Raw genomic sequence first — 19,242 nt, 5'->3', positions numbered from 1 at the left:
CAATGGCAAAAATGAAACTTCCTGCCCAATATCCACCATTCTCTACTGCCTACAGGCCTTGTCAAACCTGGAGCAAAGAAGCTGAGAATGTCAGTCAGGTTGTTTAACTTTCAAGGGCATCTCTCTGCAGCAGCATTATCCTCAGTAGCACTGCATAGCCCAGTGGTACAGGACAAAACTCTGACTCCTGGCTGCGTGGATATAAATTCCAGTCCCTCCACTTACCAATATGCGACTGCAACTAGTTTTCTAACTTCTCATAGCAGATCATATTGTGTTGTGAGAACATTAAGTGAGATACTGCACGTAATGTCCTTGGCATAGAGCAAATGCTCAATCACAACAGTTAACAAGTTGCTATTGTATGATGCCCATGCTGAGACGGGTGAGAGTTACAGAAGGAGAAACAGGGCCCTTTCCTCAACAAGAGGGTAGTTTAAGGCAATGTTGACAAATGCTCCCTAAAATACCACTTAGGAGTGTTGACAGTAGAAAGAACCCCTCAGATCATAAGTAACATAGCTTTACACAGCCCAAGGAAGAAAACACAGGTACCTTGGCCATGTCACTAACAACCTTCTTTGTGATTCTCACTAGGCTTTGATTATAAAATTAAATCTTTAATTTTATATTTAAAATCATAAATTTTAAAAACCATCTATAAAATTAAATCTTTGGACTGGACACTGTGCTGTCCATTATGGCAACTGTGAATTTCTTGTGACTATACATTTAAATTAGCTAATATCAAATAAAATTAAAAATTTAGTGCCTCAGTCATACAAGTCACATTTTCAAGTGCTCATAGCCACATGTATATAAAGGCTACAATATTCAACACCATAGAATAGAACACTTTCATTACTGTGAAAGTTATATTAGATAGCACTGGACTTAAAATGATCTTTTTCTTCTTCTTGGCCCTGGGGATTGAACCCCCAGGGGCACTTAGCCACTGAGCTACATCACCAGTCCTTTTTTATGAAAGTAATATTCTCATCAGCCAGACTGAAAACCTCTTTTTTTTAAAAACCTTTGTTTATTTATTTTTGTGTGGTGCTGAGGATCAAACTCAGTGCCTCACATGTGCTAGGCAAGTATTTTACTACTGAGCTACAACTCCAGCTTCATCCCCAGTCCTTTTGGCTTTTTATTTTAAGACAGGTTCTCACTAGGTTGCTTAGGACCTTGCTAAATTGCTGAGGCTGGCATTGAACTTATGATCCTCTTGTTTCAGCCTTCTGAGTTTCTGGGACTCATAGTGTACCACCATGCCCAGTTAGACTAGAATAATTGTAATGGCTCTCTGAGGGTGGGAGTGATTGAAATGACACACACTGGGTGAGGCAAGTTGGGGATCTGGAAGCTGGGAACGGGAACCATCTGAAAGACAAGACCCCATAGGGAGTGGGACAGAGGATGATCTGTAGGTATGCCAAGGGGCTCCCCTGCAGAGCAGCTCACTCTAGCATTCTCCATTCTACACTGTAGGCAAACTGCGGCATGTGCTGAGCTTGGATGGCTTCCTCAGCTACCTCTGCTCAAAGGATGGAGACATCTTCAACCCGGCCTGCCTTCCCATCTACCAGGATATGACTCAACCTCTGACCCACTACTTCATTAACTCCTCTCACAATACTTATCTCGTTGGGGACCAACTTTGTGGCCAGAGCAGCGTCGAGGGATATATACGGTGCAGTGGTAGTAGAGAAAGGGTCCAGCTCATTAGAGGGACCATCTGTGGGAAATTGGGGGGTGGTGAGTGAATAACAGGGATTGAAGAGACATTTTTGTAGTGCTTTCAACATTTTGATATTGGGGGGAACCGGGACTGAGGAACCCTGGATACCTAAGACATTTGAAGAAGATATTGAAGACTGATGGGAGAATGGTAAAGAAACCCTATGGGTAAATGAGATTTCTCTCTTTCCTGAGCTATGAAACTCTTGGAACTCAGAGACCCTAACAAATATTTTGAACAAATAAGCAAAATGTTAAAGAGGAAGTAGTATAGCATAGGAGTTAAAATCATGGGTGCAGCCAGGCACGTGGTGCACACTTGTAATCCCAGTGATTCGGGAGGCTGAGATAGAAAGTTTGCAAGTTCAAGGCTAGTCTTAGCAACTTAGCAAGACCCTAAGCAACTAAAATGAAAAGGGCTGTAGCTGTGGTTCAGTGGTAAAGCGCCCTTGGATTCAATCCCTAGTTCCAAAAAAAAAAAAAAAGGTCGGTTCTGGAGTCAGACGGGTGGATCTCAAAGCCTAGCTTCCTCACTTGGTACTATCTATATCTTGGGATCCTTATATATGAAATAGGGAGATAACAGTACCTGTTCTTTTCAGGTTGTAGTGGAGATTAAATGAGACAATCCATGTGTCAATAGCTAATAGGTGGTAGCTGCCTTTATTGTGATTTATCATGGATTAGATTGAATAGTCAAGACGTTTTTGTAGTGCTAGCAACTCAACTAGTAGCTTCAAGGGATATGAAAATGAGTGAAACTTTTACTCAAAATTAAGTGAAACTTCCAAGTGGTAGAACACATTCTTAGCATGTGTGAGGCCCTGTGTTCAATCCCTATCACCAGAGAGAGACAGAGAGGAAGAAATTAAGTGTAAATATGCAGAGAGCTTAACTAACCCAAGTGCTGTATAGGGATATACAACCAGAATACCAGGAGTATCATGAAGTAACGTGTGATAGGTGGCTAAAAAGAATTGTGAGTGGGGTGGGATGGGTGTATGAGCTGCAGCCATCCTCAAGTGGACAGAGAAGCATCCAAGAATACATAGCTTGAGGGGCTGGGGTTATAGCTCAGAAGTAGAATGCTTGCTTAGCCTGTGTGAGGCACTGGGTTCGATCCTCAGCACCACATAAAAATAAATAAAATAAAGCTGTGCATCTACAACTAAAATAAATAAACACACACACACACACACACACACACACACAGTGTACATAGTTTGAAGAGGTGTGGATGGGTAAGTGCTGATGAGCATTGATCTCTCCACATTGGGGAGAGGGTCAGAACTTGACCTCTTCTGCTTCTGGGGTTGGGGTTCTTGCAGGGCCCTGAAACGAGGGTGCCGCTGTGTGGAGGTAGATGTATGGGATGGACCTAACGGGGAACCCATTGTTTATCACGGACACACCCTGACTTCCCGAATCCTGTTCAAAGATGTTGTGGCCACAGTTAAACAATATGCCTTCCAGGTAGTAGCCCCAGGCTGGGAAGAGGGCTGAGACAAAAGAGCCTAAGGGAAAAGTGACTGGCGGGGAGGTTGAAGGGGTGCTGGGAAGGTTATTGCAAATGGCATGATATATGTAAGATAGGTTTTTAACTCCAGAGCAATGTGCAGATATTAAGGGATTATTATGAATAAGTGTTGGATGTGTTACTAATAACTAGTAGTCATAGTGGTACTAACCACTCTCCCATCTGGGAGAGACTAGATAAAGAAACAAACAGTATCAAGTAAGGTTGGGAAACACTAGGAATCTGGAGATGAAGTCTAAGAATGTAAAGACCTGGTCCTCCCCTTCTGATCCTAAAAACTCAAAAGGTCTCAGAGGACCTGAGTCAGACTTGGCACAGGTATGAAACTGGGGATCCCAAAAATGACCTTTAGATGTGGATCTTGTCCCTGTGGGTGGGCCCCAGACCCAGCAAATTCTCACTGAGCTCTATAATGGGGTTGGAGGAATTTAACAATCAGGGTACTAATTTGAGTAAATAGAGGGTGGGCTAGGAACTCAAATGTCTGGAACAGGAGAGTATAGGGTTTTAGAACTCTGATGTAGCATGCCCCACCCCCCAACAGGCATCAGAATATCCACTCATCTTGTCCCTGGAGAACCACTGCACCTGGGAGCAGCAGCTGACCATGGTACGCCATCTGACTGAGATCCTGGACGATCAGCTGCTGAGTTCCACCTTGGATGGGCTGCTACCCACTCAGCTTCCCTCACCTGAGGTAAGGACCTGGTATCCCCTGACAGGCTTTACTGTGGCTTCTGCATTCCTTCATCTTGACTTCTTCCTTCATGTCCCTCTTGTTTACATCTTTCTATCCCAGATGAACCATCTTGCTCTTTAATATCCCTAGAGACAACTTTAATTTTGAAAGATCTAATTGAATACAGGATTCCATTTACAGTTCTCTAAGTTTTAAATCAACTATTTACTTTTTATTTAATTTTCTTTTTTAAAAAACATTTATTTTTTAGTTATAGTTGGACACAATACCTTTATTTCACTTATTCATTTATATGTGATGCTGAGGAGCGAACCCAGGTCTCACACGTGCAAGGCGATCACTCTACTGCTGAGCCACAACCCCAGCCCTTTATTTAATTTTCAATGGAAATGTCTTATTTTTCCGGATAGTTGACAGTTGGTGTAGACTATACAGACAATACAGAGAAAGGGAAATCTTTCCATCATAATCCCAACTTTTTCCATAATAACACCTATCAATAATTTGGTTTTTTTTTTTTTTTGGTACTGGGGATTTAAGCAAGGTCTCACACATACTAACCCCTGCTATACCTATTGCAGAGCTATACCCTCAGCCCCTAGAATACATTTTTAAATGCTTATATAAAAATAGATATATATTCACACTTTTTGTCATTTTGCGGGTACCAGGGATTGAACCCAGGAGTGCTTAACCACTGAGCAATATCCCCAGCCCTTTTTGTGTTTCAAGATGGGGCCTTGCTAAATTGCTGAGGCTATCTTTGAACTTGTGATCCTCCTGTTTCAGCCATACGAGCCACCAGGATTATAGGCAAGCACCCCGGAACCTGGCTATGTTCACATTTGAAAAAAGACACGAAGAAAAAAAGAATGAGGTCGTTTTCCATATCCTTTTCCTTTTCTTTTTTGTACCAGGTATTGAACCCAGAGGTGTTGAACCAGCAAACCACATCTCCAGCCCTTTTTAATATTTTATTTAGAGACAGGGTCTCGCTGAGTTGCTGAGGCTCGTTTTGAACTCATGAACCTCCTGACTTAGCCTCCCTAGCTGCTGGTATTACAGGCATGTGCCACCAACCCAGCTTCCATAACCTTTTTATATGTGAAATATATATATCATGGATGTCTGTTCTTGTAAAAAATTTTTCCTTTTTAATAGTTCTACAGAATTCCATTGTATGTCATGAAGGAGAATTATTCAACCAGTTGCACATTTGGTAGTGATTTTCTATTTGTACCTACAGCTTTTCCCATTGATTCTTTATTATGGATTCCTTGAGGCAAAAAATGTCAAAATAAAAACTCTCTGGGTTAAAGAGTTTTTGACATTTTTGATTATTATTGCAAGTTGCCCTTGGGAAAAAAATACCAAATTATACTCCAACCAACAGGGGAGAGTAACTACAAACAACAGTGAGATGATTGATAATAGCAAATACTGAAAAAAGATCATTTTTTAAAAAGTCCATATTTTCTTTTCTTGAATTATCTGACAATTTGTTTACCCAATTTTATTAGGGTTTATAATTTTTATTGATATTGTAATGATCCTATTAATGATTCCTATTAAGATATTAATGGTTTGAGAAATACTTTGTTGTCTATTTTTGCTTTTGTCTTTTAGCATGTTTTTCCTTACAAAAGTTTTTAAGACTTATGTAGCCATATCTGTCAATATTTTAGATATCCTCTGAGCTTTCTTTTTTTAATTATTTTTTACTTATAGGTGGACACATATCTTTATTTTATTTTTTTTATGTGGTGCTGAGGATTGAACCCAGGGCCTAGCGCATGCTAGGTGAGCGCTCTACCTCTGAGCCACAATTCCAGCCCCATCTTCTGAGTTTTCATATCGTGTTTCTAAAGTCTTTTCCATTATGAGATTATTCAAAAAAATTCTCTATTCAAGAAAATTCTGGGTACAGTGGTGCATGCCTGTAATCCCAGGGGTTTGGGAGGCGGAGGCAGGAGGATCACTAATTCAAAGCTAGCCTCAGCAATTTAGTGAGGTTCTAAGCAATTCAGTAAGACCCTGTCAAACTAGGAGGCTAGGGTTGTGGCTCAGTGGTAGAGCGACCCCCTAGTGGTTGAGAGGCCCTGGGTTTGGATCCTCAGCACCACATAAAAATAAATAAATAAATAAATAAATAAAAAGGTATTGTGTACACTAAAAGAATTATTTTTAAAAAATACAAACTAGGGCTAGGAATGTGTTCAGTAGTTGAGTGCCTCTGAGTTCAATCCCTGGTACCACCATCCCCCTCCCCCCAAAAAAGATTCTTGTGGGCCTGATGGTGCATGCCTGTAATCCCAGCAACTCAGGAGGCTGAGGCAGGGAGGACTGCAAGTTGAAATCCAACCTCAGCAACTTAGTGAGGCCCTAAGCAACTCAGTGAGACCCTGTCTCTAAATAAAATATAAAAAATAGGGTTGGAGATGTGACTTAATGGTTAAGCACTCCTGGGTTCAATCCCTGATACCAAAAAGAAAAAAAAAAAAGATTGTTTTCCTCTCATACTTTTATGTTCTTTATATTTTTTGTACTTTTTTTTATTTTTATTTTTTGTACTGGTGATTGATTCCAGGGGTGCTTAAGCACTGAGCCACATTCCCAGCCTCCCCTCCCCCCTTTTTTTTAATTTATAGAAAGGGTCTCACTGAGTTGCATAGGGCCTCACTAAACTGCTGAGGCTAGATTCCAACTCATGATCATCCTGCTTCAGCCAATGGGATTACTGGTGTGCACCATAGCCTTTGATATATGTAAATCTTGACTAAGAGGATAAAAACTCTTAGTGTTTCAGATGTGAGGTAGAAGCCTACATTTATTTATCTATCTTTCATATGGCTACAGATGTTACAAATTTGTTTAACAATAAGGGAATCCCTCTGGTATGTATTAAGCAATCAATTTCTTCATGGGGGAACTTCCTACTATTCAATGCCTTTGAGGGCAGCAGGACCTGCAGGATTCCCAGGAACAGACTGGTAGACATTTTTCTTCATTTTTGTTCCCTAGCAGCTTAAAGGGAAGATCTTAGTGAAGGGGAAGAAGTTAGGAACACTTGAGGATGATCTTGAAGATGAGGAAGAAGTGATAGAACCCCAGCTGGAGAGACATCAGGGGTCAGAACTACCATTGGGGTCCCCCTCTGAGCCTGTGACACTGGAGCTGAGCCGTCTGAATAAGGACAAAAAGAAGGTAGGCCAGGAGTGGTCTTTCTGTGGTGGCTTTTGGTTAGTGTGCTTCACAAGCTGAAGGCTAAATTGTGAAGATAAAAGCCTGGCAGAGTGGAGGGCCAAGGAGAAAAATGACCCTTTCTCCCAAGAAAAGAGGTATAATAATGCATAGATGGCATCACTGTGTGGGATACATCACCAAATAAAGATAATTGCAGTGGCTTTCCAACTTTTCTGGGAAAGCCACTGCAATGTATCTTTATTTGGTGATGTATCCCACACAGTGATGCCATTTTTTAAATGAAATCTTATATGGAAACTCAGTATACAAAATAGATAAACAGAACCATTCTAATTGAACCCCTCATTTGGCTCTCTCATGGGTCCCTTAGATGACTCTAGACCTATTTTGTACTTCTCAATCTCCTTAAAGTCCAGTTTGAAAACCACTGTGTGTATTTGTGTGTGTGTGTGTGTGTATTTAGCACTATTAGGTTGGCTAAATAGGGATTAGTGGAATGATTACAATGACTTTAACTCCAGTGGGCTTAGAGAAAGCTTCTTATAATGGGTGGAATTTGAGTTTGAGGTACAGCCAGAAATAGCCAAAGGTTTGGAGAGGGGAAGGTAAAAGCTTTGAGAAAGTTTTGCCAGTGTGGTCCATATCCCTATGGGGAAGGGCAAGGCTAAGGGAGAAGGGGTGCCATTGGTGGGACCTCTGAGATCTGGGTTTGGAGTCTGCATTTCTCTCTTGTGGGCTTGCTTGGCCCGCTCAGCTGACTTCTAGCTTTCCTGTTCTCTCTGAGACTGTGATGTTTAACTTGCCACCATGTCCAGGGATGGAAATGGGAATTCAGGAGACAAGTCCAGTGATATTACTCTAGGACCCTCACATCTGAACAGGAGCAAATTCCACAATCATTTGCATATCTTGACATACCTCTCTGGATTCATGTACATTTTGTTGTTTTTGTTTCTGTGGTACTGGAGATTGAATCCAGGGGAGCTCTACCACTGAGCTTTGTCCCCAGTCCTTTTTTTTTTTTTTGCCCCAGGCAGGGTCTTACTAAGTGGCTAAGGCTGGCCTTGGACTTGTGATCCTCCCAGCATGAATTCATGTACATATATATATTTAAATTATTTTTTAGTTGTAGTTGTACATAATACCTTTATTTTATTTATTTTTATGTGGTGCTAAGGATCGAACCCAGGGCCTTGCACATGCGAGGCAAGCGCTCTACCACTGAGCCACAACCCCAGCCCGAATTCATGTATATTTTGATCAAGATTATTGTTCATTTGTTTTCAAACAAGAGAGGTAGGGAAGATAGCACATCTCTGTTTAAAAATAACGATAAAGACCTGTTATCCTAGATATAACATAGAATGAACTCTCCAAGCCCAGCAGCTGAAATTGATCCCAGCAGTATATGCAGACTGCCTTTATTCCCATCCCTACCCCCAGGTTGTGATGTGCCCGCTGTTTTGTCCGCCTATCTGTTGTCACATTGTGGCCCAGGCTTCTAATATCAATCTTGGGTCCCTTCTCTTGCTTGAGCAGGTGAGGCAGGAGGGAGAATACAGTGGGGAGGCAGTGGGCAGAGGTGTAGATTGGATGGAGGGTCATTAGCGTCTTCCCTCTCAAGCTGATGATTCCTCTCCACTTTTTCCTCCAGAAATCCAGGTCCGTCTTGTGTCCAGCCCTCTCTGCCCTGGTTATCTACCTGAAGTCTGTCTCATTCCGCAGCTTCACCCATTCAAAGGAGAACTACCACTTCTATGAGATATCATCCTTCTCTGAAACCAAGGCCAAAAGCCTTGTCAAGGAGGCTGGTTAGGACCAAAATGGAAGGACAGGGAGGGAAGCGCGGGATGGGTAGGTTCAGACTTATGGGCAGGGATATGGTGGTAAGTCCCAAGTAAGAGGACAAGCGAGTTCAAAAGAGATGATGGAGTTAAGAAAATTATCACAGCAGGCAAAGGGAAGGGAGTTAGGAATAGTGAGCACAAGGCTGATGACACTGGGGGAAAGGGACATTGAGCTTTAGATGTTGGGGAAAAGAGTGGAGTGAGTGGGCAGGGTCCTTGGGGCCAGGGAATTGGCAGGAGCTACCCCACTTCCACCTTCCTCCTCCTTTCTTTTACAGGCAATGAGTTTGTGCAGCACAATGCCTGGCAGTTAAGCCGTGTGTATCCCAGTGGTCTGAGGACAGACTCATCCAACTACAACCCCCAGGAACTCTGGAATGTAGGCTGCCAAATGGGTGAGGAGGCAGCAGAGACAGGAGGTGGAACTGCAGGAGTGGGTGGAGGGAGATAAGTTCCCTAATGGAAGTAGGGCCAGGGGGAATGACCTTGAATGCCAGGTGAGGAAAAGGCTACCTATCTTTGAAGATGTTCCCAGCAGGCACTCTTACACCCAATACCTGTCTTATTCCCTTGGAAGAGAACCCGGAAGTCTTCTGAGATGAATTTTCCCCTTCTTTTCTCCTGGGGCCTCAGTGGCTATGAATATGCAGACTGCAGGGCTTGAAATGGACATCTGTGATGGGCTCTTCCGCCAGAATAGTGGCTGTGGCTATGTGCTGAAGCCAGATTTCCTGCGTAATATCCAGAGTTCCTTCAACCCGGAGAAACCCCTCAGTCCTTTCAAGGCCCAGACTCTTTTGGTCCAGGTATGATGGGAAGAGAAGCTGTTGAAAAGAACCTGGGATAGAAGTGGGGGGAGATATGGCTAGGCCTGACAAGAGCATAATTGGTTGAAAATTCCTTGTGAGATGTAGAATAACCTGATTGCTAACAAGACATTGGAGCCAACTGCCTAGCTTAAAATCTACTTCCTAGTTGTATAATACTGGGGAAGTTTGTTAGCCCATCTGTACTTCAGTTTACTCACCAGTAAAATAGGAATGATACTACTGCCTACCTCACAGGATTGTGAGGATTGCAGGAGTTATAAGGTCAAGTGCTTACACCACCTGGTACACAGGAAGTGCTACAGAAAAGGCTGCTGTCAATAGCATGTCTACTTTCAAACCTCTTAAATTTCTACTTTGTGCATTTAAAATTGCAGAAAGGGCTGTGTATGCCTGTAACCTCAGTGACTTAAGAGGCTGAGGTAGGATTACAAGTTTGAAGCCAGGCTCAGCAAGTTAGAAAGACTTATCTCAAAAAATAAGGGCTGGGGATGTAGCTGAGTGGTAGGGCATTCCTGGATAATCCCCAGTACAATAAATAAGTGAATAAATTTGCAGATAGACTATAGAGGAAAATACGTTTCTTGCAGAGGATTAGTTTTGCAAACTGAAAAGCTAGTGCAAGGTCCCTTGTCCTCTCCTCTGGGGCGTCAGAGATTGGGGGGGTGGGTTGGACTAGGTAGGTACTCATGAGGTTCCAGTGCCCTGGTTGCAGGTGATCAGTGGTCAGCAACTCCCCAAAGTGAACAACACCAAGGAGAGGTCCATTGTGGACCCACTGGTGAGAGTGGAGATCTATGGCATCCGTCCAGACACAACCTGCCAGGAGACCAACTATGTGGAGAACAATGGTGAGACAGCAGTGCTGGGGAAGGAGGTGGTAGGAATCTAACTGTTGGTTCCCTTCCATACTGTCCTGTCACCACCCACCCCTACCTCCACCCCTATAGCAGAAGGGCAGTATGGAATAGTACAAGGAATCCCGGCCTTCCATAGCTTCCAGTGACTTGGAGGTAGGATTACAAGTTTGAAGCCAGGCTCAGCAAGTTAGAAAGAAAGACTTATCTCAAAAAATAAGGGCTGGGGATGTAGCTGAGTTGGGAAAATTGCTTACACATTCTGAACCTGTTTCTTCACCTATATAATGCTGATTGACATTCTAGATTAAGTGAGAATACAGGTAAAACAGTATGGGCCAAGAGAAGCTGGGCATGGTGGTGCATGCCTGTAATTCCAGCAACTTGGGAGGCTGAAGCAGGAGGATCTCAAGTTTAAGGCCTGCCTTAGCAACTTAGCAAGACCCTATCTCAAGGAAAAAAAAAAGGGGGTAGAGGGTTAGGGATGTAGCTCAGTGGTAGAGTGCCCCTGGGTTCCATCCCTAGTACTACTAAGTAAAAAAAAAGTCAAACGTGTTTCATTCCTTCTTACCCGCCACCTCAGGTTTTAATCCCTACTGGGGTCAGACACTGTGCTTCCGGGTGCTGGTACCTGAACTTGCTATGCTGCGTTTTGTGGTTCAGGATTATGACTGGAAATCCCGAAATGACTTTATTGGTCAATATACCCTGCCATGGACCTGCATGAAACAAGGTGAGACAGTCCTTGGATCCCTGGCCAACACCCTGGCTCTGGCTGCCTCCCTAATGTTGTTGTCCTGCCCCTTTCCAGGTTACCGCCACATACACCTGCTCTCTAAAGATGGCATCAGCATCCACCCAGCTTCCATCTTTGTGTACATCTGCATCCGGGAAATGGAAGAGCTTCAACCTGGGGAGTCTGAATTCTGAGGTGGGTGTTTCATAGTGTGGATGGGTATACTGGCTTTAGAGGGTGAAAGAACAACCTGGATGCTCCAGAAAGCAATTAGAAAAGATGAAAATCTTTGGATTGTGCATTCCAGGCATATTACCTTGCCCTTCCTAACATGCAAGTCTAGAACCTGACTTTTCACCTTTTTTCTCTCCCTTTGTTTTCATGTCATTGGTATCTTTCCTGCCTTTTCTCTTTGTGTAGTCTATGCTGGAGTTCCCTCCTTCCTCTTGCTGTAGGCTCAGTCCCATATTCAGATCTACCACTAATCTCTCCCATCAACTCTGGCGTGAAAGCAAACTGCAACTAGAAACTCAGAGAGGGGCTTGGAGCAAAGAAACTTATAGAAGTCTTATACCTTTAACTTCCTCAAAGCCCTGAGCCAAGGGAAGGATAAATCAAGGCTCCTCAGGCAAAGGCTGAGGAAGGAGACCTGACCCTAGGACTGTACCATAACTCTCCAGAGAACCGCACACAGCCATGTCCCCACTGGATTGCACCTCTCCAGTTCCCCTGGTGTAAATAGAGCTTCTCTCTCCAATTTGGCTCTGGTATGGTTATTGGGCAAGGGGAGGCATAAGGGTTGGGGGGACATTTGGGTAGTCGGATGGGTCAGAGAAAAGGTAGAAAACCAAGCTTTCCGGGACATTCCTGCATGTGCTGAATAGGAAGGACACAAAAGAGAGGCTTCTGAGAGGCAGGGCAAAAGGAGACAAAGGTTTATGTGATCTGGCCCTCCTGGAAAGTTTGCCTAAAACAGTCCTGGTTTATAATCTGTTGAATCCCAGCATAAATATTAATGGCATCTTCTTTGATTTTCCCAGAGTGTCTCAATTCAGATGATCAAATACATAGTGAAGCAATTACACTGTGGGAATTCTGCATGAGAGATTTACCTTCCCAATCACCTGCCTTTTACAATGCCTTTGTGCTTTCACTCATAAGTGCAGTTGTGGGCCAGTCTAAGGATTTATGTTGAATTAAAGCTGCTTCCAAGAGGAGGCTTAGTGAGTGGCAATCCTCCCTCTATACAAGTAGAAAGAGGGGCTTGGAAATAGAGAGAAAGTGAAAACATCAGGACAGGCTTAACGACAGAGAAGGCAAACTTGGTTCTGTTTCAGAACCTGTTTCCAACTGAATACAGAAGAGATAAAAGAGGAGCAGAGGTCTAAGAGGGGACTGGGCAGATCAAGATCACAGCTTAGAAATGCCAAGTCAGGAGTTTAGATGAGTCTATAAGTTGGCAGTCATTCTGTTTGACATGCTTTATAGAGCATCAGACATAATAGCACATGCAGTTAGATACAACTGTTTTGAAAGTGCTGAAAGAAAATAGGATTTGATACAGTAAGAAGAGAAGAGAAGACAGAGTGGATAAAACCAAGATCTTATAGCCAGGTGTCTAAGAAACTAGAAATTCACAGGTTAAAAACACTGCGCACTTCAAGAAGAAATCAGTGCTTTGGTCCATGTCTCTCTCTCATATAGCTGTTCATTTCAAAGTACTATGTCCAGAGTCCTGGGGTGGGGATAGGGGGTGGTTTCCAGTCGCACTGACACCGCAAAGCCAGTCCTTTCTTAGGCCCTGAGCTCCTCAGGCTAGCTTTGGTCCCAGTATGCACACCTCTTACCACACTTTCTTCCTGTCTTAGTGGTAGCAGGCTCTCAGCCCTCAGGTCCAGTGGGAGGAGCAGCAGGAGCTGGAGGGCTGGGATCCTCCAGCTTTACATCATGTAGGTGCACTGTGGGGGTGGTGGGGTCTTTGCCCACACCCTGGTTTGGGTCAGCCTGTTCAGGGTGGTGCCTGCGCACGTGCTTGACCACCTGGAATTTCTGCTTGGCCTTGTAGCTGCAGAGGCGGCAGAAGAAGGGGTGGCGGTCTGTGTGGGTAAGGGCGTGATGGCGCAGGCCAGCAGCCCAGCGGAAAGCACGGTGGCACACATTGCACACGTAGGGTTTGGCCTCACTGTGCTTGCGAAGGTGGGTGCGCAGCAAGAAGCGCGTCTTGAAGGCCTTGCCACACTGCTCACACATGAAAGCCCGTGCTTCTCGATGCCGTGTCTCCCGGTGCACACGCAGTGCATCAGCCCGGTTGGTACAGTACTCACACTCGGAACACTGGTATGGCTTCAGTCCTAAAGGCAGGGAATAAATCACCATCGAAGGGGGGACAGACAAGGCTCAATGGGTCATAAGAATCACTGTGGATACATACTGGGATATAAACGACAGAAGTGGCAAGTTAATGACCATTATCTTTGGAATGTTCCAGTCTTGACATTCTTTCAACACACTCTTTGAATACATGGAAGCCCAATGATACTGATAACTAACTGGACCTCTAACCAACTAGCCATCTGATAGTAATGAGTACTCAAATATGGTAGGTTATCAAATGGGAAAGTCCAGCCCTCTTTTGGTCACAGAATTTGAAAACACACTTAACACAGTTCCTTGTTCAACTCAAAAAGTCAAAGAAAATGTTTAAGAGGGAAGAGGTAAAAATGAAAGAAGCATCATTCATAGAAGCAGAGGGTCTTGAAATGCACCTGATCAATTCCTCCACATATGGGGGAACCAATGCAATAATAAAAGGCAATCATTAACCCTTTTCAGAGAAAACCATATGCAATAATCAAAAGGCAATCATTAACCTTTTTCAGAGAACCACATCAGCACAAAGGAGTTCTCCTCTTTCTTCTTCTTATTTGTGATAGTTCCATCATATCTGTATACAATCAGGTAGACCTGTCCTCAATCACTCAAGTTTGAGTTGGGGTTCTCTATGGGGGGTGTGTGACCTTACACCACAATCCCTGAGAAATCTGCCAAGTACAGATGCCCAGACTCTCAGGTTTACTCTGTCCTATTTCTGACAGGTATTCAGTGTGTACCATTATGGTACACACACTCCCAGCCTACCTGAACCCTCAGTATAAAAATCAATGATGGCCCTCAATCTGGGCAAGGACATACACCACCTTGGTGAAGTCAAGTTTGATAGTGAATGGGAGAACCCTTTAACTCAAATCACAGACTCACCTGTGTGCTTGGTCATGTGATACTTGAGTTGGTTGATCCACTTGCACTTGTAGCCACATTCAGGACACAGGTACTTCCGTTCCTCCTTGTGTATCCGCATATGGTACTAGAAGAGGGAAGAGCAAAAAGCAGAACACATGCTCTCCTTGGAACTCACTGGATATAGAAGAGGGGACAAGTAGGCAGAGAAACCATTGGTGGATAACCCTGCTCCTTGAACTCATCTCATCTCTACTTCCCTTACCAACTGGGTCCCTCATAATGGTCACTTTGTTATCAACCTTAGCTATTCAGTCCCTCTCTAGGCTTTCCCTGACTATCTTAGTTCTGACACCTGACAGTCACTGGGTGAGCTAACCCATAATTCTCAGTCTACTAATCTGTAAGATGGGGAGTAGAATAAGTATCTATATCTCTTTATTTTTGAAAAGATTAAAATCATGGTACTAGGCATTATAGTAACTGCTCATAAATGTTAGCGTTATTATCCAGATTATCCTCCCCAATTTTTTTTTTTTTTTTTTGGTGGGGGGATCCTGGGCAGTTTACCACTGAGCTACATGTCCAGTCCTTTTTATTGAGATAAGGTCTTGCTAAATTCCAGAGGCTGATCTTGAACTTGTGATCCTCCTGTTTCAGACTCCCAGGTTGGTGGGATTACAGGTGTGCACTACCATGCACATATAAATTATTATGTCTTTATCACAAGGCAAGTCCTTGTTCTTCTTAAGCATGTATTAAAGATTATATTATTATTTTTTTTAATATTTATTTTTTAGTTATAGGTGGACACATATCTTTATTTATTTATTTAAAAATATTTATTTTTAGAAGTAGTTAAATACAATACCTTTATTTTATTTTTTTATTTTTATGTGGTGCTGAGGATCAAACCCAGTGCCTCCTGCGTGATAGTCAGGTGCTCGCCCTTTGAGCCACAATCCCAGCCCCAAGAATTGTATTATTATATGACCCCATGAAGTTGGTAAATATTATCTCTTTTTTATAGATGGGGAGTCTGAGCCTTAAAGAGGATAAGGAACTTGTCCAATCACAGATCTAATATTTGGAAGGGTCAGGATTAAAGAAACTAGAGCCTGCATTCCTTCCATTCCCTGTCCCATAGCCCAGATCTTACCTTGAGGCGAGAGGGGTCCGCACAGGCATACGGGCAGAGGTGACAGCGGTAAGGCTTTTCCCCAGTGTGGATGCGGCTGTGCCATGTGATCTTCTGCCGGTTCTTGGTGCTATAAGCACAGTCAGTACACTTGTAGAGCCGAGTGCCCCCATGCCCTTTCACATGGTGATCTAGCACAAGCTGATGGCGACATGCAAAGTCACAAAAGGGGCAGCGCAGAGGGGGCTGGCCAGCATCCCCGTTTGAGGCTGCTGGTGCAGCTGAAGTCTCTTCATGCTGTTCTAGGTAGTGCTTCACCAGACCTGCTCGCTCCCGGGCAGCAAAGTCACAGAGTTGGCAGCGGTGGCTGAAATGCTGCTGCCTCCGGTGCTCTTCCAGGGCTGGCCGGCTAGGGAAGGCCTCCTGGCAGGCCCCACATTCCAGCCGTGGGTGCTGCTTACGGGTATGTCCCCGCAGGCTTGCGAGGTTGGGGCACAGCAGGCCACAGCGGGAGCAGTTTAGGGGCCCCTCAGTGGCCTCTGCAGGAGAGCCAGGGGCAGGGTTTAGGGGCTCAGGGTGTCGGCGCAGAGCATGCTGCTTAAGTGCTGTCTCTGAGCTGAATTGGGCCTCACACTGGGAGCAGGCAAAGGCTGGGGTGCCCTGGTGGCAACTGTTGACATGGCGAGTGATGTCATGGCGAAGATAGCCACTATAGTCACAGAGTGGACAGAAGTGGGTGGGTGTTTTTTCATGTACCCTTAAACGGTGCAGGCGCAGTTTCGAGTTGGTACCAAATGTCTGAGGGCAGGAGCTGCAGGGGATACGGCCAACACCTGTGTGTCTGGACTGGTGAGCCTCTAATCGGTACCGTCTGGTGGTAGAAAAGTCACAGAAGGGACACTGGTGTGGCTTTACCCCTTCATGCTTGAGTTGTCGATGCTGCTGCAGGCACCGATTCTGTTTACAGGTGAAGCCACAGTCCCCACACTGCAGGGGAGGCCGGGGGCCACGGGTTGAGATTGTAGTAGGGTGTCTCCGTTTCTGGTGGAGTCTCAGGGCAGCAGCAGCAGGAGCAATGAATGGACAGAGGCCACAGTGCAGCTCTCCAGACATCCCAAGGGGGCAGCCCTTAGTCTGATGAGTCCTCAGGGCCCGTTCCTGCTGGCAGCGAAAAGGACATGTGGGGCAGGAGAAGAGGGCCCCCTTCTGCTTCTGAGTCAGAGTTGTGTCCCCATTACTAGGGCTGGACTGTGTATTCCTATTACTCAGGGGAGCAGAATTCTCATTGTTCTGCAGGGAAAGAGAAGGCTGGGTTTGAGGCAAACCTCGCTTTCCTCCCCGGCCACGTCCCCCTCGGCAGCCTTCAGCCACATGAGAGGTAATAGAGGAGAGTCGAGAACAAAGGAACATGCATGAGTTGCAGCGAAATTTGCCCTGCTCAAAGTAGAACTTCTCTGGGGTCTCTGTGGGTGAGGAGATCCCTATAGGAGGGGCTGGGGAAATAGAGGGTGTGGTGAGAGGCTCCTCTACTTCTGGCTCCCTGGGAACTTCAGAAGGAGCATCTTTTGAAAGCAACAGCTCTACTTCTAATGGTACAGGTGGGGGCTTCCCACCCTTGGCATCCTCTGAGGCCTCGGTGCCTGGGAGCTGAGGATGCAGGGGGATGGGAGTGTCTGCTCTAGGCAAGCCCTTGTTCTTCTTAAGCAAAACAGGGCACTTCTTCAGCAGGTGGGTGCTGAGTCCACGTTGTTGCTTAAAGCTTGTCCCACACTCAGGGCATAGCAGGGGCTCTCGGCGGGCCTGGCACCCTGTTCTGGAGTGCAGGTTCAAAGCCTTCTCCCGGCGAGTGATAAAAGGGCAATGTGGGCAGCGGAAGGCTCGCCCCTCTCCCTGGATCACTACCATCTGCACGCGCCCCTCCAGTACTAGGGCCTCTGCTTGCTCTTTGTCCTGTTTCCGTAGGGCCTTCAGTAATGACTCTGTCTCGGGCAACTGAGGCAAAGGTGCCATCTCAGCAGGTGCAGTTACTTTAAAGGTTCCCACCCAGCTATTAGGGGCCTCCTCTGAGGATGAAGGATTTCTGGGGGACTCAGACTCTGGTTTCTCCAGAATGGGCTCTTCTTCAGCACCCAAGCCAGGAGTTCCAACACTTTCAAAGCTGGATAACACAGGTCCTTCCAGTCCTAGGGGCACTGAGGCATCCAGGGACCTGAACTCCACAGGGGCTGTTTCAGTGAGTTCCTCGAGAGATGGCTCAGACACAGGTTCCAGCTCTACTCCCAGGGCCTCTAAGTGTAGCGTGCAGCTGCCCTCCTCCACTTCTGCTGGGCTGGAGCTGCCAACCAGGTCATTCCCATGGGAAGCCTCATTGCCATCCTGTCTCTGAGTGATGACCTCCTCACTTGTTTCTGGTAGAGCCTGATCCAAGGTGGGATCCACGTCAGGCTTGTGGCCTGGTCCCTCAGGCTGGGCAGATAGCTGGCTTGAAGGCTCTGAGTCTGGTGGTGGTGTCAGTGACTGCCTTGCTCCAGGCTCTTGGCTGGTATCACGGAGCTGCCAGACCTGGTCTCCAGGCACATAGCCATGGGCCTTGCGCTTGTGGAAGAAAAGTGTGGTGTTGCTGAAGGTACGGTAGTCACAGAGGGCACAGTGGAACTCACGGAGACGGGTGTGCTTGCAGTTCTCATGGCTCAGCAGGGCCTGCTTGTGGCGGCTCTGGTAGTTGCAGTAGCGGCAGGGGTAGAGTGGGGCTGGTGTGCCAGGGTGGTGCTGGGAAGCCATATGCTTCTGCAACTCATACTTTCGCTTGCAGGCAAAGGCACATACCTCACACATCAGGGACTTGCCCTGGTGCCTCAGCTTGTGGCTGCTCAGCTGATCAGCCCGATGGCAGCGATAAGAGCACTGGTTGCACTGGTATCTGACAAGGAGGAAAAGAGGGTGATCACAAGGAGACAGGAGCTAAAAGTCTCTGAATAAATACTTTCCATGGCAGGCTTTAAACTCTGAATTGTACATGAATCATCTAATTTAACCCACCTTTTTACTACCCCATGAAACAAGCTTTTCTGTTTTACAAATGAGGAAGTCAAGACATGAAAGTTAATAACCTGCTTGAGGTTTGTTCCAAAAGAAGCGAGGCAGAGACAGCTTAGCTTCAGGGCTGGTGTTCTAAGACCTACTCTCTACTGCTTCCTCAAGGAAAGTAATAATGGGTCAGTACCATCCACTGACATGAATACAGCATTTCAAGACAGGTTTCTATGTCTAGGTCCCATTCTCCCATGGAAGCATGAAAGCGCCTACCAGCTTCCTGGATTAGGAAGTAGCTAGGATGGCACCATAAATAGAGATCCTATCCACTTTCTCAGGACCAGTCTACGAGAACTTAAGTACACTTTAGTCTATAGGCTTTTCCT

General features: G+C 45.3%; 2 protein-coding genes across 5 annotated transcripts in view; one reads left to right on the top strand and one right to left on the bottom strand.

Moving 5' to 3' along the window:
* The window catches only part of Plcd4 (phospholipase C delta 4), a 25,461-nt gene extending 13,289 nt beyond the window's left edge, over nucleotides 1-12,172 (top strand). The window contains exons 7-17 of one of the 2 annotated variants that reach the window (XM_076866379.2): nucleotides 1,492-1,693; nucleotides 3,069-3,213; nucleotides 3,822-3,974; nucleotides 6,999-7,181; nucleotides 8,625-8,720; nucleotides 8,836-8,992; nucleotides 9,307-9,423; nucleotides 9,662-9,834; nucleotides 10,571-10,706; nucleotides 11,296-11,445; nucleotides 11,524-12,172. In XM_076866379.2, coding sequence (XP_076722494.1) covers nucleotides 1,492-1,693; nucleotides 3,069-3,213; nucleotides 3,822-3,974; nucleotides 6,999-7,181; nucleotides 8,625-8,720; nucleotides 8,836-8,992; nucleotides 9,307-9,423; nucleotides 9,662-9,834; nucleotides 10,571-10,706; nucleotides 11,296-11,445; nucleotides 11,524-11,642 — 1,631 coding nt within the window. In that variant the 3' untranslated portion in view covers nucleotides 11,643-12,172. Of the gene's footprint in view, nucleotides 1-1,491; nucleotides 1,694-3,068; nucleotides 3,214-3,821; nucleotides 3,975-6,998; nucleotides 7,182-8,624; nucleotides 8,721-8,835; nucleotides 8,993-9,306; nucleotides 9,424-9,661; nucleotides 9,835-10,570; nucleotides 10,707-11,295 lie in introns of both variants that reach the window. The other variant, XM_076866378.1, reaches the window with a different exon arrangement.
* Znf142 (zinc finger protein 142) overlaps nucleotides 7,479-19,242 on the bottom strand; it is a 24,091-nt gene continuing 12,327 nt past the window's right edge. For all 3 annotated transcript variants that reach the window (XM_076866374.2, XM_076866376.2, XM_076866375.2), the window contains 3 exons: nucleotides 15,845-18,743; nucleotides 14,707-14,812; nucleotides 7,479-13,799 (listed from right to left, as the gene is read on the bottom strand). In XM_076866374.2, coding sequence (XP_076722489.2) covers nucleotides 13,330-13,799; nucleotides 14,707-14,812; nucleotides 15,845-18,743 — 3,475 coding nt within the window. In that variant the 3' untranslated portion in view covers nucleotides 7,479-13,329. The remainder of the gene's footprint in view (nucleotides 13,800-14,706; nucleotides 14,813-15,844; nucleotides 18,744-19,242) is intronic.

Source organism: Callospermophilus lateralis, chromosome 9 (assembly GCF_048772815.1).
Source record: "Callospermophilus lateralis isolate mCalLat2 chromosome 9, mCalLat2.hap1, whole genome shotgun sequence".
In the NCBI taxonomy this organism is placed as follows: domain Eukaryota; kingdom Metazoa; phylum Chordata; class Mammalia; order Rodentia; family Sciuridae; genus Callospermophilus; species Callospermophilus lateralis.
This window is presented reverse-complemented; position numbering and strand designations above follow the sequence as displayed.